The 15,947-nt window shown below is 45.4% G+C and overlaps 1 protein-coding gene across 6 annotated transcripts in view; it reads left to right on the top strand.

Moving 5' to 3' along the window:
• The window catches only part of SMARCA2 (SWI/SNF related BAF chromatin remodeling complex subunit ATPase 2), a 192,762-nt gene that overhangs the window by 59,522 nt on the left and 117,293 nt on the right, over nucleotides 1-15,947 (top strand). For all 6 annotated transcript variants that reach the window (XM_080819931.1, XM_080819933.1, XM_080819932.1 and 3 more), the window contains exons 14-19: nucleotides 39-186; nucleotides 3,878-4,041; nucleotides 5,419-5,485; nucleotides 6,149-6,259; nucleotides 8,865-9,107; nucleotides 10,525-10,638. In XM_080819931.1, the coding sequence (XP_080676057.1) occupies nucleotides 39-186; nucleotides 3,878-4,041; nucleotides 5,419-5,485; nucleotides 6,149-6,259; nucleotides 8,865-9,107; nucleotides 10,525-10,638 (847 nt within the window). The remainder of the gene's footprint in view (nucleotides 1-38; nucleotides 187-3,877; nucleotides 4,042-5,418; nucleotides 5,486-6,148; nucleotides 6,260-8,864; nucleotides 9,108-10,524; nucleotides 10,639-15,947) is intronic.

Genomic DNA, 15,947 nt, shown 5'->3' with positions numbered 1-15,947 from the left:
CAGTGTGTATGGATGATTCTCGGCTCTCTGTGTCTCAGGACGGCCAAGCAGGACGTGGACGACGAGTACAGCATGCAGTACAGCGCCAGGGGCTCCCAGTCCTACTACACGGTGGCCCATGCCATCTCCGAGCGTGTGGAGAAGCAGTCCGCCCTCCTCATTAACGGGACCCTGAAGCATTATCAGGTAACTGGTGGGGGTCGGGCCCTCTGGGCCAGCCATGGCCCTCACCTCACTTTGGGCGGTGTGTGTCTTGCACATGCGTATGTAGCTTGTGTAAGGAGTGTGATGGTGGTGAGGCCTCTGGGGTCACGTTGCTTAAGATACAATGATTCTCTGTGGCGCCTGTAATTCTTGCTTTAGAAACACTTCCGCTCTACCATCGTACGAGGGCATCCCCTAGAAAATTCCCTTCCATGAATTTAGGATGACTCGTGTTCTAAGAAATACGGGCTTAGCATTTAGAACGGTTTTGTTGTGGATCTCTTCACAGTGGAAAACCCAGGATAGGGAACATCAGTGCCTCGTCTTGTAGTCCATGAAGCATTTCTTCCAGAACTTCGGTGGTGGGTCTAGTTTAATGCCATGGATTCAGCTTCTAGGAGCCGCTGTCCACTACATGTATGGCCTTTTTTAAGACCCAGTAAAGTGGTGAGCTTTGGTGAGACGCCCACTGTAAACAGAACAGACGTTTCATTTGACCTGTTAGAATAAGGGCAGCTCCTATTGTCTACCGCCTACCACTCTGGCGTTTCCCAAAGTGTGTTCCTTGGAATACTTGCTTCATGAGCTGTCCCTTAAAAAAAAAGGAAAATGGGTTCATGGTCAAATGAATATGAGGAAATACTATCATCCAGAGGTAGGATTATCATGTAATTTACTACTGCAGATTTGGATGCTTACAAGAGTGAATAAGGGCTCTTCTTATTAGTACCAAGCATAACCCAGGATGATCCTGAGCCAACCAGACAGATGGGCACCATGGCAGTGACCCCTCCTGGTAATCCCTGGTGTGCATGAGCACATTCACGACTCTTGTAATCAATGACTGCGTGTCAGCGTCCTGCAGTGAGATCACTTTGACTTCCTATTCCCCAAATTTCTTGGACCACTCAACTTTATGTTCATATATCCCCTATTAATGTCCTATGATTTAGGAAGTATATGCAAAGTTCTCTGAGTTTATGGGCTTGGCTCCCCTAAACTCCTCACAGCCGGCACTGGGCTGGCTGCCACGACATGGGGGTGAAGGGTCCAGGGACTGTGGACCTAAATCACGTTTAATGCCATGTTGATTTCCTCCTGCAATCAAAGCCTTTCTCATCACTTGTCCTCACCGCCTTTCCAAACCTGTCTCCCCCATTTCCATCTGTGAGCTTCCTGCTCCTCTTCCTCTTCCGGGCTGCTTGTGGACTTCCTGAACATGCGTCCACGTCAGTCCCCTTCCGGGCTTTTGCTCCACTGACATCCTCCTTCCTGGACTCTGACCGCCCACATCAGACCCATGAGATCCTTTCCATTTCTCACAGACTGATTCCAGCTGTGGCTCGGGGCCTGCCTGGATCACCCTGTCCATGAGTAAGCTTTCTGCCACCTCGCTCCTTGATGGTTCGTGTATCTTTAATAATTATGTAACCCTGACCTAGCGGGGGGTCTTCCCACGGCTTCCTGGGGAAGCCACACACATTTGGTTCGCTCCGCAGACCCACCCTTTCATGGTCTGGGGAAACCTGTATCACCTCCCACTGTGTTCATGAATTTCTGGTCTCTTCTGCTGCCAGCTTATGCTTCTGTTTTATCTGGGTTTAACACAAATGCAAAATTCAGCCCCTTGGCCAGTTTTCATTTAAAAAAAAAAAAAATCGGGGGGCGCCTGGGTGGCTCAGTGGGTTAAAGCCTCTGCCTTCGGCTCAGGTCATGATCCCAGGGTCGTGGGATCGAGCCCCACATCGGGCTCTCTGCTCTGCGGGGAGTCTGCTTCTTCCTCTCTCTCTGCCTGCCTCTCTGCCCACTTGTGATCTCTGTCTGTCAAATAAGTAAATAAAATCTTAAAAAAAAAAAAATTCTAAAAAAAAAAAGAAAATCGGGGCACCTGGGTGGCTCAGTTGGTTAAGCCACTGCCTTCTGCTCAGGTCATGATCCTGGAGTCCGAGGATCGAGTCCCGGATCGGCTCCCTGCTCTGCAGGGAGTCTGCTTCTCCCTCTGACCCTCCCTCCTTCTCATGCTCTCTGTCTCTCATCTTCTCTCTCTCTCTAAAATAAATAAATAAAATCTAAAAACAACAACAACAAAAAAACAAAAAACACCACCACGACTGTCCGGATGTTCCTGGCATTTAGCTGACTTTCCTAAAGGTCTGGTGGTCTGGGATCCTGTAGCAGGCCAGTCACTTCCGGCTGCAGGCACTTCCGGTTTGCAGGCACTTCCCCATCTGCCCATTCCCTCGGAGCTCTTCCTGCTTCTCCCGTCTCTTGGTGTTGCTGTCCTCCTGCACAATCCTTTAGGATGATTCGGAGTCTTGCATGGTACAAGGTACCCTAAGTGGCCTATGGAAGTATTTCTGCAGACCATCACAGTGCTCTCCCCAAGAAAATCTCTGCTCGCTGCAACTGAACGTGCGTGCCAGAACAATTTTAAGTAAGATGATACGCATTCATATGTGTGCCACGTACTTTGAACCCCTTCTCGGCGCCTGTGGGTATGCGAATGCCTTTGCTTCCTCTCGGACTGCAAGCTTCTGCAGGGAGGCTGCCTCCTGCCGAATGGGCAGGCGTCCATCTGCTGTACCCCTTTGCATGGTTCTTTGCACAGAGCAGTCATTTAATAAATATTGAAAATAATTGAATTACTCACTTGGTTCTTACATAAAACAAATTAAAATTAACATTTCCCTGAGCATAACTTAATTAGCAAGCTAAATTAACTTCAGCAGACATGCATATTTATATATTTGTGTATTTATGTATATTCACTTACATGTAATACATAACATATAATATGCACAAATAGCTGTATGTATTATATAATGTGTACACACACACACACACACACACACACACACACACGTATATATACAGAAGTATATTGAATTGCTCCTACCATTTAAGCCCAACATCTGTGCGACGGTGGTGGTATTGGTATTGGCAGTTGGAAGAAGGAAGTGGAACGGTTTTGTATTTTCACCCCAGCCTTTCTTGTACTTAACACAGGAACTCCACAAAGCTCCGTCTCTGGTGCAGGCCTTTCGTCCTTTCAAAATATGTCGTCCGTGTTTCCAGCCATCGGCTTCCCTTGCGGTGCCCCGGGGGAGCGCCCCCACGGCAGTTCCCACACGAGGCCCGTCCTGCGGGCCCAGCAGCGGGCCCCAGCTCCCTGGTCAGCCGGCTTGCTGGCAGAGGGGATCCCGGCCTGGGAAGGCTCTTCATGGCCAAGAAGGCTGTGTCTAATGATCTCTGATCTGTGTGCCAGACCTGCCTTCTGGTTTGTTTGTCTCTAATCCTCACATTGGCTTTTTGTTCTTGGAGTGGTTGGAATGGATTTTCGTTTGGGTTTTCTTCATTTATAATAACTCTGGAATGTCATATACTGTGAAATGCTAAGTAGGGATGAGCAGCAAAGCTGCTTAAAATCCCACCAGTATGCTACAGCCCGTCATTTCTAAATCTGATTAACACTTAGCACCTGCCAAGCAGCAGGGATGATTACAGGCTCATATTTTAAATTCTTTTTGTGTTGGTGCTTCCCCCCACTTTCCTACTGTGGGAAATCCAACATATAGCACCGAGGAGTTAAGAAGTCGCAGCCTCACTTGAGTTGTATTAGTATTAATTACCTGTGCAGATCTTGGATAATTGAAGCAATTACTCTTCATTTCAGCTCCAGGGCCTGGAATGGATGGTTTCCCTGTATAATAACAATTTGAACGGGATCTTAGCTGACGAAATGGGGCTAGGGAAGACCATACAGACCATTGCACTCATCACTTATCTGATGGAGCACAAAAGGCTCAATGGCCCCTATCTCATCATTGTTCCCCTTTCGTAAGTAAAGTCATTTATTCCGTACTTATCTTTCTGTAGGTTGTAGATTGTCCTATTAGGAGCTTGTCCTTGTTTTCCATTTAAGGCAGAATTGTAACCTGTAGCGGGAACACCAGAAGTGGCTGATCTGAACTTGGGTTTTCACTTCCCACCCCCGGCCTCTTTGAATGGCTATTTAACCACAGGACAAAGTGATTTCATCAGCCCTTAGCATCACGCCGCAGTCCACACAGCCCGCATCACACCTTAAGTGGCTCACGGGGCAGAAAGGTTTTAATTCCTATTTTTTAAAGATTTCATGGATTTTTTTCCCCTTGTCCCATTTCCAAAAGCTTACATATATTCAAAAAAGCATGACTTCTTAAATCTGCCTCGACTGTATCTCTTAGAGCAGAATCTAGATGACAATCGTAACTGTGAATTTGGCATTAAACCGCTTTCAGAACGGGCAGCTAACGTCCATGATTCCGCAGCTCGGCAAGCACAGGTCCTCCTGTCCTCCGCTCAATTCCCAGAGCCTGGGCCGTTCCTCCTAGGTCTTTTCTGGGCCTGAGAGAAGGAATGCCTGTTCAGAACGGCCCTCCTGGGAAGGTAGTGTCTCTGGCTGCTGGTGTTAGGTCGCAGTTCTAGTCGCTGAGATCTTTGTCGATCTCGGTGCTAAGACAGACTTGGGCCTTGCAAAACAGACAGACAGACGAGCGGAGGGATTCTGGTTTTGCATTTGCAAATTCTGTCTAAATGAGGACTGTTTGCAGACCTTCGGAATCTGTATTAGCCAAATCTATAGTATTCAGACATCCTTGGTATTGTATCTACGTTTCGAGTATATATTTAGTTCTTTATCTCTATTTTGCATGTCCTGATTCCTGTATTATGGTGATGCTTTCAGGGATTTAAAAAAAACAAAAAAGGCATTCCCTATTTCTCCCCCTGCTCCCTCTTGACAGATATTTAATATTTTCATGTGCTTTTGTCATTTATTTTTTTCCTGACTCAACTTTTCTGTGACCTTACATGGCTGTTTCAAGAGTCCCCAAATCACTCTGGTAGTTGCTGTTTTCAGTATTGAAATTAAGGGTTTGTTTTTTTTTTTAATTTTCCCTTCTCTATGTTTATGTATTTTTTAAAATTTTATTTATTTCTTATTTCTTATGAGATTTCCTAGACACTGACAAACACACTTGTCATGCTTTGGGCCCAGCTTATTTCCCACTTATCTCTTATTTCCACACCTTTCAAAGAATCCCGTAGTTGAGATATTTTCTATTCTCTCTCCCCTTTCAAGGTGAGGCCTGAGCATGAATAAGGACGTCTTTTTAACCACTGATCGCAACAGCAGTGTCGTTTTCTCTGTCTGTTTTCTTCTTTGTTCCACAGGACTCTGTCTAACTGGACATATGAATTTGACAAATGGGCTCCTTCTGTGGTGAAAATTTCTTACAAGGTTTGGAACGCTGTGTTTATATATAAATGTGGAAAAGCAAAAAATAGACCCTCCTCTTTTTTTTTTTCTTCATTCCATATGCACATCTGTGAACTGTATTTGGTTGTAAAGTTTTGTCATGTACATCATGTACCAAACAGTGTGAGTTAATCATCCCAAGAAGATTACTGTAATAAACCATAATTACTTTCAGATAGTGAAATGCAGAAGAAAATTGTTAATTATCATATTGCGCGGTTTCTGATGAGAGTAATACAAATGACAGATACCGCACATTCCGCGGGCTGCCGCCGCCGCGCCCGCTGTTCCTGCGAAGTTCGGCAATTACTGGGGCGCCCGGGCCGCCTGCTCCCACAGAAATGGAGCCTTTCAGCCGAGCAGCGGGTTCCCCGCCACCTTGGGGTTGCTGTAATTTCCCTCTCCGTCTTCCCCCTCCCTCGGTTTCCAGGGGGAAAGCCTGCCTCGAAGGGTCTGGAAAGTGTCCAGATGTGCTCGATTTTGCCAGGCACTTTCTTTGCGGATAATGGGTCCGTATACGATAATGCATAGAGACGCAGCCCGAGCTCAGGGGTCTGGGCTCCATTAAGCTGTGAACAGTGAGGCAAAATGCACACATTACTCGCATCGGGTCATATATGGATGTATGTGTTTCTTTCCATTCAGGGCACCCCCGCCATGCGTCGCTCCCTTGTCCCCCAGCTGCGGAGTGGCAAATTCAACGTCCTCCTGACTACTTACGAGTACATTATCAAAGACAAGCACATTCTTGCAAAGGTATGTTTAAAAAAAAAAAAAAAAGTTCTTTTACCTCTCATTATGGACCATCGCGCTGGAGTGTAAAGGATTCCCCAGATCATGCCCACTGGGATAATTTGATCGTTAGATGGCTTTTCCCTTTCTCTCTCTCTCTCTTTCTTTCTCTGAGAGTCAGATATATTTTGGGAATTGGTTTTAATTTTAGGCATGCTTTTTTTTTTGTTTCATTTTGTTTTGTTTCTTTTGTCGGCATATGTCGTCGATCCTGGTTCTGTGACGGAGCCTCTCGTAGTTTATGAGTTTACATCTCTAAAAAAAAATTCACCTGGGCTCCTTCTGCAGCTCCTTTTCTCTCCAGCGGCCCTGAACGTGCTTGTGGAAGAAATAATTGTTTTTGTTGCCCTGGGTTATTGTCAGCAGCATGACTTCATTCCTCTTGTGCCTTTGTCTCTCCAAAGATGAGTAGGCACCCCTCCATATGGTCTTCTCCGTGTGAACAGTTGTCCACGCTGCGGCTTTGGTGCTCTTCCTGTGTTGGGTTTTTTTTCCCTGGTGAAATAATGGGCCATTGTATGGATGACTCTGGGCTATTTCTGTGACTATTCACTCGAAGCCGAGAAAGAGTTGTTTTCTACCTGCGACACGCTTGTCTCCTAATCTGTACACCCCAACTTGTCCTTCAGCCAGAAAATAGAAAGTTGTTCTTTGATTTCCATTGCCTGGCCTCCCAGTGCATGCATTCAGATCACCTTCCTTCGTGGGACCAAACACGGATTCTTCGGTTTTCTTCCTCCAGTCATTCCTCCTACCCTGTGGTGTTTCGGAATTGCTGTCATTGGAAACTAAGCGGTGGCCAGGAGTGAACAAAATTCCTGTTTCTGGAGTCTGTTCTCTCTCCCCACTAAACCTTTGCTCTGGGAACCGTTGAGTTCCCTTCCTGGCATCACGGGAGCTCCCGTACAGGACGTATGCTCCCAGGGGAGGTTTAGTAATTGAGATGGCACTGGCGACGGTGCCGTGTTCCTGCTCCTCGTTCTCAGAGAGGAATTTGGCAGTGTCAGAAATGACATGTTTTTGGTAGGATTCTGGGAATGTGTGTTTGTACATCGGAGATCCTTTAAAAAAAAAAAAAAATCCTATCCCATCTCCTGCATACGTATTTCCGCATTCATCAGAGAGGCCTGGTAATGAGATGAATTGCTTTTATTTGTTGCTGGAGGAATGAAGCTACGGAAAAGGGTGGTGGGATTTTGTTCAAGCAGAAGGCCTAATTGGTAAATGAGTGGATTAGCAGAATCGAAGTCCTCTCTGATTCCTTGTTTATTAGGTCCTAAGCTAAATTAGGAAAGTGGATTTTGACTGCTGACTTAAATATTTTCGTATCTGGTGGCCTCATTTCATGCTGTGGGTAAGCTTGGGGTAGTTGTCTGTACAATTTCATTCTCATGGACACTTTCCTTAGAAGTAGTGGAGGAAGAATTAAAATAAGAAAAGCTCTGGTAATTTCTTTTACCCAAACATCCCAGCCTGACTGATTTTATACTTCTTCTCCCCCCCGACTTTACTGTCACTTCTAATGAGGAAGGCAGGACCATCTAGAATACTGCACTCACCTCCCTCCTCCCTCTCTGGGAGCTTTGGAGCAGGATCCAGGGACATCTGAACACCAGATGCTTTTCTTGGCCATTGCCACTGTTTTGTAGGGAATGAATAGGCTTAGTGGGACATTCCACATTGTTCTCACTTAAAGAAACTGAGACCAGTGACCTTGAAGAGGGCTGAAGGGTAAGTTGTGAGAGAGGAAGAGGCCCGTGTACAAACTTAAGGAGGAAGATTGTGTTATGTGGCCTTTCTTTATTTTTCACGCACAGTCATGCTGGGAGAGGAGATTGTGTTTACTCCCAAAGTTCTGGCAAAAACAGAGGAATGATATTTATATTGTCTTCACTGCCAGTGAGTATATCCTTTCACTTTAGATATCCTAAAACAGTGATCTGAGACCTAGCCAGTGAGGACCTGGGTCAGAACCCAGAGACTCCGGGTTGCCAGATCTTACTTTTATAAGAGAAGCTGGATGTTCACATTTTTATGTGAAATATTCCAACTTTTAAATGTTAGCAACTCATTCAAATTAAGAAGAGAAAAGAACACTGAGCTGAGCCAAGCCCTAACGATATAACAATAGAAGCAAAGGCAGGAAGCCAGAGCATCTCAGCTATACGTACCTACTGATGCCATCTTGGAAAATCAGTCACTAATTTCTGCTTCATGTGGGGAGCTCTCTTCTCTTCTTGCTATGAGCCGAGGCAGCATGAGCACTGAATCAGGGAGAGCCGTCTTGGTCTAGCATTAACAGAAGGATTATTGGTTCAGGAGACACAGGAGCTAGTCCCGGCCCAACCATTTCATCTTGGGCCCAAGTTCCCCTCTTTGGCAAGAGAAGTTTGGAATCACATGGCCCCTAAGCAGCATTGGCATTGACATCCCATTATCACGAAGGAGAGTCACACCGTATTATGCACAAAGTCTAAATTCCTTGGTTTTCCACACCACAGCTTGCCTGTTGGAGGTGGTTGTATTTCTGCTTGCTTGTCTCATGTTGGTCCTTCCTCTTGGGTTACAGATTCGGTGGAAATACATGATCGTGGATGAAGGCCACCGGATGAAGAATCACCACTGCAAGCTGACTCAGGTCTTGAACACTCACTATGTGGCCCCCAGGAGGATCCTCTTGACTGGGACCCCACTGCAGAATAAGCTCCCGGAACTCTGGGCCCTCCTTAACTTCCTCCTCCCCACCATTTTCAAGAGCTGCAGCACCTTTGAACAGTGGTTTAACGCCCCATTTGCCATGACTGGAGAAAGGGTACTGGTCTACCTTTTGTATCTTCCACTCTATGGCAATGAAATGAACATAAAGAACCAGAAGCTGGGAGTGTTAGAGCCTCAGAAAACCTGTAGGGTGGTTGACGATGTCGCTCACTTTACAAAACTCATCAGTGGGTGCATGTGTTCTCTTTCCAGGGGTGTTTTCTGCCCTAAGAAAATGGATCTAGTGATGGGTCTAGGGTCCTAGGACCTAGGATTCTTGGTCTTTTCCCGACATGTTAATCAAGCCACTAAAGAATGATCCTGACTGATGGAATCCTTATTTGTACAGGCCAAAGGGAGGACGAATGGAGAGAGATTTGTTGAATCAATTTAACCAGATCAACCAACCCAACTGAACACAAACCTTAAAGCACATATTTCCTTGTAAAACTTGGGCTTCTCCTTCAGCTGTTTCCCCTTGAAGAGTTTGTGTGTGAAACTGAATTAGTTCACGCTGATTTTCTGTACACACTTTTTTCCCAATTTTAGTGTGAGCCTGTTTTATGTCTACATTAATACTCCTCAAATCCGGAGTAGCCATTTTCAAATTCCTTATTATCATTCTCTCCACCATCTGTCTTCTCTTGGAGCTCATTTATGGAAGGAAGACACAGGCCATTGCAAGAAAAAGAATGGGTACCTGTCCTTTTGATTAGTGGTTTCTTAACTGTGGGAATGAAAAGCCACTTAGAAGGCTTTCAGGACATTTATGTTGGAACTGTTTAGCACTTTAATTTTGAAGCACATCATAGGGACCTTTGCCTTTTGTCAGTAATTCATTGGCTTGCCCATTTGTAGAAAGTAATGTCAATCAAGTCTGCCCCCTAGAGGTTCATAGAGAAAGGTGACCAGAGGTTCTAGAGAAGGTTCCAGATAAAAGAGGGCTGACCAAGATAAGGGGAGAGGGAAGGAAGAGTGAGGTACAGGGGCTTGAAAACCCACCACCATCCACTGGGTCTACTCTGTTCTTCTTTTCCTGTTCAGGCCTTGTCGCCTTGGGGTGTTTCTGCTTTTGAGACAATCCAAGTTAGGAGCCTAACTTAAGGCTTTGACTTTGAGGAAGCACACATGAACTCTTGCCCCTTTACTTGGGTTCTGTCTCAGTCTTCAGTAAGGCTTTGTTGCAGTCCTATCCAAAAAATGTCTGAGCTGGGAGACTGGTGGCTCTGGCCCCTTTTCCATGGAACTCCACATTAAGACAAAGATGCCCATTTAGACGCCATTTTATTACCACTTGGCACGTAGGAAGAGGATTCTGAGGCATGCAAAACAGGTAAAGACCTAGTCTTAATGGACATAAAATTTCAATCACATATCACAACAAATTAATAAATGTAACCCTATAGCATTATTTTGTGAAATATCATTAAAAAAAAACAAACATGTCCGACTCATCTGAGGTTCTCTCGTAGGTGGACTTAAATGAAGAGGAAACTATATTGATCATCAGGCGTCTACATAAGGTGTTAAGACCATTTTTACTGAGGAGGCTGAAGAAGGAAGTCGAGTCCCAGCTGCCCGAGAAAGTATGTTGCAAATTCCAAAGCTGTGATTCCTTTCCCTGCCGACCTCCCAAGTACCTGCATCTGAAACTTTCTTTTCTTTCCTTTTTTTTTTTTTTTTAAAGATTTTGTTCATTTATTTGACAGAGAGAGAAACAGCGAGAGCAGGTACACAAGCAAGGGGAGTGGGAGAGGGAATGCAGGCTTCCCCCTGAGCAGGGAGCCCCATGCAGGGCTCGATCCCAGGACCCTGAGATTATGACCTGAGCCAAAGACAGAGGCTTTAAACAACCAACTCGTGTTTTAGTCCCAGGGATCTTGGAAATATCGTACAGGACATTTTTGTTTGAGAGAAGCTAGAGGTTTGAATGCAGAGAGAGAGAAGGGGAATTTCAACATTTTCAGCCTGGTTTCCCTAAAGCTCTGGCGCCGGCTTTTATGAAATTAACAAATTCATCGAGTTTCCTGACATTTTCGCTCACACTTACATCAACTCAGTTATATTAGTTTAACATTATATTTTAAGTTTGGATTTTTTTTTTTAAGTTATTAACCTCGTGAAGTTCACTCTTGCGGGCACCACCGAATTGATCTGCCAGTGAGTCCAACGAGGATATGAGTTTGGGGCTTACATCATCATCAGAAGTCCTTGTCAACATTTACCAGGTTTCCTAGAAGTGTATTTAATGCTTATGACGTCACTCTTTGGATAATAAATGAAAAACAGAGTTCCTTCGAATTACAGACACATCATCTAATTATTCTCAGATGAGGTTTTTGCCCTGTACCATAAAAACTAAGTCCCCGTGAATATTTGAAGCAGGTAATTTTCACATGGCGTTTAGCACACTGACTTCTTGGAGCTTTAGAATGTCTTTTGAGCCCTTTGCTCCACATTTTCTGGTTTGGTTCAGGTATTAGTTTAGGATGTTCCTGATCATATTTTGGAACCACACCCTTCTGAGTTCTAAATTTTATTCTCTCTTTTTTTATATTTTATTTTTATTTAAGAGACAGAGAGCACAAGTAGAGAGGCAGGCAGAGAGGGGGGCGGGGAAGAAGGCTCCTTGCTGAGCAGAGATCCCGATGTGGGGCTCAATCCCAGGATCCTGGGATCATGACCTGAGCTGAAGGCAGAGGCTTAACCCACTGAGCCACCCAGGTGCCCCTAAATTTTATTCTCTTAAAGATAGGTTGTTGGGCATTGTGTACTACTTGTGGCAGGAGAGAGACATGGATTTGAGTTTTCTCTGTACATGAGCCAGTTCTGAAATGTGTATTTTGCGTCACTGTGTTTTTTCTGTGTTGTGACTCTGGTTTTTGTACAGATTGGTTCATCCTAGTCATTTCTTAAGTACCAGCTGACAAGAGAGCCTACAAAGTTGATCACCTTATCAAGAGAGGATTTGGTTCCAGATTCCCCTATTCATTAATAGTCAGGAAAAAAAAATTAAACTTAAGCACCATTCTTACATCATGCTTATCCCAGCAGAAGCCTAAATATTTAAATATTTAAGTATTTTATTTTTCTAGTGAATGCATCTTGGGTTGAATGGTCTTGATATTGTTTTTGACTTCCCATGGTCTCGGCGTCTTTGGGTGACCCCCTCACTGTTCAGGGTGGACCTTAGTTACTGAATACACTGGGGAATGGTCCAGTGGTCATGTGGCCGCCTTGAACTACTTCCCAGCAAGAGATCCTGCAAGGTATAGAGAGACGGATGTTAACGGTTTTAACGTGTCTTTAGCAGAGGTATAAAAATCAAGGGTAATTAACTGAAGTCCTTCATTTATTCATTCATTAGAACGTCTTCATCTTATTTACTTAATTTCCAGGACTGGCTAATAGAGATAGATTTTTGAAAGTTCATCACAAGTTGGAAATACGTCCAGTTTGAAGAAAATCCACTCTATAAAAATCCAGACTTGCCCAGCATAAGGGCCATGGGGTGATGAGTTGTATCACAAAGGAATTCTCTGCTTTACTAGAATATTTATTCCACTGTTCCATTCACAAAAGAGCTCCCTGAGTATTGGTACACTTAAAAAAAAAAAAAATCAGGGTTAGATTATAGCGCAGTATCTCCTGCATAAAGTACACTTACCCTCTTTAATACCCAGGGTAGTATTTGAGTATTTGAGTATTTGAGTACATATATGTTAACTTAGCCCCGTCTGTGATACATTGTCTACGGATAAGCTCCTTTTCATGGAGGGAGCTCGGTGGAGTGGACATCATGGGCCCCCTGTCAGAGCGCACACGCCCCGTCGCTGTCCCTGTGTCTTACTAACCATGTGGCGTCGGTAGTGAATCCAGTGGGGCTCCGCGTTCTCATCAGTGAACTGGCAGAGAAATAACCACCCGCCTCACGGAATCGCTGAGAGGACTGAGTGGATGCAGGCCCCCTGAGTCGAAGCCTGGCGTGTGTAGGCTCTCAACCCCGACAGCCGCTGCTGCCTTACTCCGCAGCGTCAACTCCCGCTGCTCCGACTTCTAGTTCCCCTTTCCGTTCCCCTCAAGTTCTCTTTCATGCTCTGCTCCTCCTCGCGCTTTCGGTGGCCCTCCCCGACCCGTGTGCTCCTCAGCCTTTCCAGGGCAGTCGGGGAACTCACCGCTTGGCCCACGTAAGTAGCTGTTGGTGTGGTTTGGCCTGTGTTCCCTCTACTTTTTCTGTCTTGTTAGGATTTTTTTACCTGAGGGAAATTGGCCACTGAAGTGTCGTCCTCGGGGGGTAAGGAGCTTCCCTCTGCCACCATCTGCTTACGGCCACGAACAACGCGTATGTCTTTCTCAGCCTCTCTAAAGAGCCTGGACAGGAATTCTGGCTGACGGCAGGAAAAAGGCCAACTGTTCCGTAGCAGTCGTTCTGAAATGCTCTCATGAAAAGCCACCCGTTAGGGAAGTGGTGTTTTTTTTTTTTTTTAACTTTATTTCTAAATTTACATATAAAAATGCACTCTTTGGGGTCTATAGTTCTGTGGGCTTTGACAAAAGCAGAATTGTGTGAACCACACCCCACGGTCAAAATACAGAACAGTTCTCCCTCCCAGGACCCCCCACCCCCACCCCGCCCCAGAGTCCCTGGTGCTGCTTGTGTTTAGTCACATCGTTTCTGGAACCCTTGGCCTGGTCTGACCGCTGATCTGTTCTCCACCCCTGTAGCTCTGCCTTTTCCAGAATGTCGCAGGGATGGAGTCACACATCAGGTCTCCTCATCAGACCTTTTGCCTCTGGGTTTTTTTCTCTCAGTGTACCGTGTTGGAGCTCCATCCAAGTTGTTGCGCATAGCCACGGTTGTCTTGTTTTTATTGTTGAGTTAGCATCCTTGTCTATGGACGCACCACAGTAGGTCCGTCCGTTCCGTGGAGGGAACAGTTGGGTTGTCTCTGGTTTTTGACAATTATGCATGCATGTGCTATACCCATGGTGCATGGGTTTTCATTTCACTGGAGTGAAGACCTGGTGACAGGATTGCTGGATCCTATGGGAAGTGCATTTGTAGCCTTGTAGGAAACTTCTGGAACCATTGTGCAGTTGCACCAACAATGTCTGAGCCTAGCATTTCCTCCTCGTTCTCGTCAGTCCTCATCGGCTGCCATCAGTTTCTTGACATTTTTAGCCATGTCAGCAGGGGTGCCCTGGTATCCTGTAATAAATTTGCATTTTTCTAATGTCCCCTGGTGTTGGGCATCTTTTCCTTGCCTATTCGACACCCATGTGTCTTCCTTGATGAAACGGTGCTCAAATCTTTTGCTTATTTGTTTGTTTGTTTTTTAATTGGGTCATTTCTTTTCTTATTATTGAGTCTTAAGCTAGGAAAACTCGTAAAAATACAAAATATATTTTCTGTGTCCTACACGGTCATTCTGTCTTGTAGCTGGACTGTGCTCAGATGGAACTAAAGCAGCCATAGGAGGGTCAAAAGTTGGATGAGTGCAGCTCTGCTCTGTAACAAAATTAGTGTTCATGGATGAGGATTTAATAAAAATGAGCTTTCATCGACGAGGATTTAATAATGTCATGAGTCCGATGACATACCTAGTGGGCAAGGGAAGGTACCGTCCCCCCAGTACCCCCAACACCACCACCAGGCTGTAGCATAAAATCCATTCCTTGTACTCAGGAAAGAATGGCAGCTTGTATGAAAGGACGTATGTAAAACTTAACGTAAACTGAATAAAAATTGATCTTGTGATTTAGCTCCCATTTGAGGTTGTCTATGCCGACTGTCCACTTTGTTAATTCATAGATAATCAAGAACCAACCAGACTTGCAGATGGCTGCGTATGTGTGTGTGTGTGTGTGTGTGTGTGTGTGTGTATAGAGAGAGAGAGATGCCTGAATATGCTAAGATATATGTACAGTGTTGGAGGCTCATTAGAGACTGACCCACCTAAAATCGGTCCTAATTTTGATTTGACCTGCATGAAACGACAAATCAGCTTCACTGAGATGGGCAACTTGTACACTCATGATACAGACATTTGGAATGCTTGATGTAATTAAACATTACTCCATTCCGCCTTTGAGATATGTAATCTTACTGTTTGGAAATCTCAGTTCAGAAAGTGGTAATATACCACACCCCATAGTCTTCGAGCGGCTGTCAGGTCCTCGGGGTGGGCTCACCTCTCTGTTGACCGGCGTGCCACGGGCGGTGTGGGTTTGGCATCCCTGTCTACATGGCATCATCGTCCGTGTCTCCTACTTCCCAAACTCCCTCCCCTCCAGTGCTTAGCACTGGCTGACTGATGGGAAGGGGGTTGAGGGTTCCATCCCTAATTCTGTATATAAATTCTGTATATAAAAGGCCCCGGCGCACTTAAGAGCCAGCAGTGGCGGCCATCCCCTCCTGCAGAGAGTCCCCCCGATGGCGGTGAGCATGGGAAAGCCTGAACGTCTCCCAGGTCGTCCTCAGCACAGAGCTTCGAAGAGTGGACTTGGTGACTCGGTTTCCAGTCCTAACTGCACCATGAAATACCCCCATCACTTTGAGCCAGTCTTTTAAATTTCAGAGGCTCAGGGTCTGTATAAAATGCAGACATGACATTGTCTTGTGACATAAAGCACTCCGTGTAGGTCCTGGTCCACAAAAGGAGCTCAGTGATAATAACCCTTGGGGCCGTTTTTTGTTTTTTTTAAGATTTATTTACTTATTTTAGAGAGAGGGAGGGGCAGAGGGAGAGTCCTGCAGACTCCATACTGAGCACAGAACCCGATGTGGGGCTCGATCCCACGACCCCAAGATCATGACCTGGGCCGAAATCAAGAGTCAGACGCTCAACCGACTGAGCCACCCAGACACCTGCCTTGGTGCCATTTTTATGCTCCT

This window comes from Martes martes, assembly GCF_963455335.1.
Source record: "Martes martes genome assembly, chromosome: 12".
NCBI lineage: Eukaryota > Metazoa > Chordata > Mammalia > Carnivora > Mustelidae > Martes > Martes martes.
Note: the sequence above shows the minus strand (reverse complement) of the source record. Positions and strands in the feature narration are given on the sequence as shown.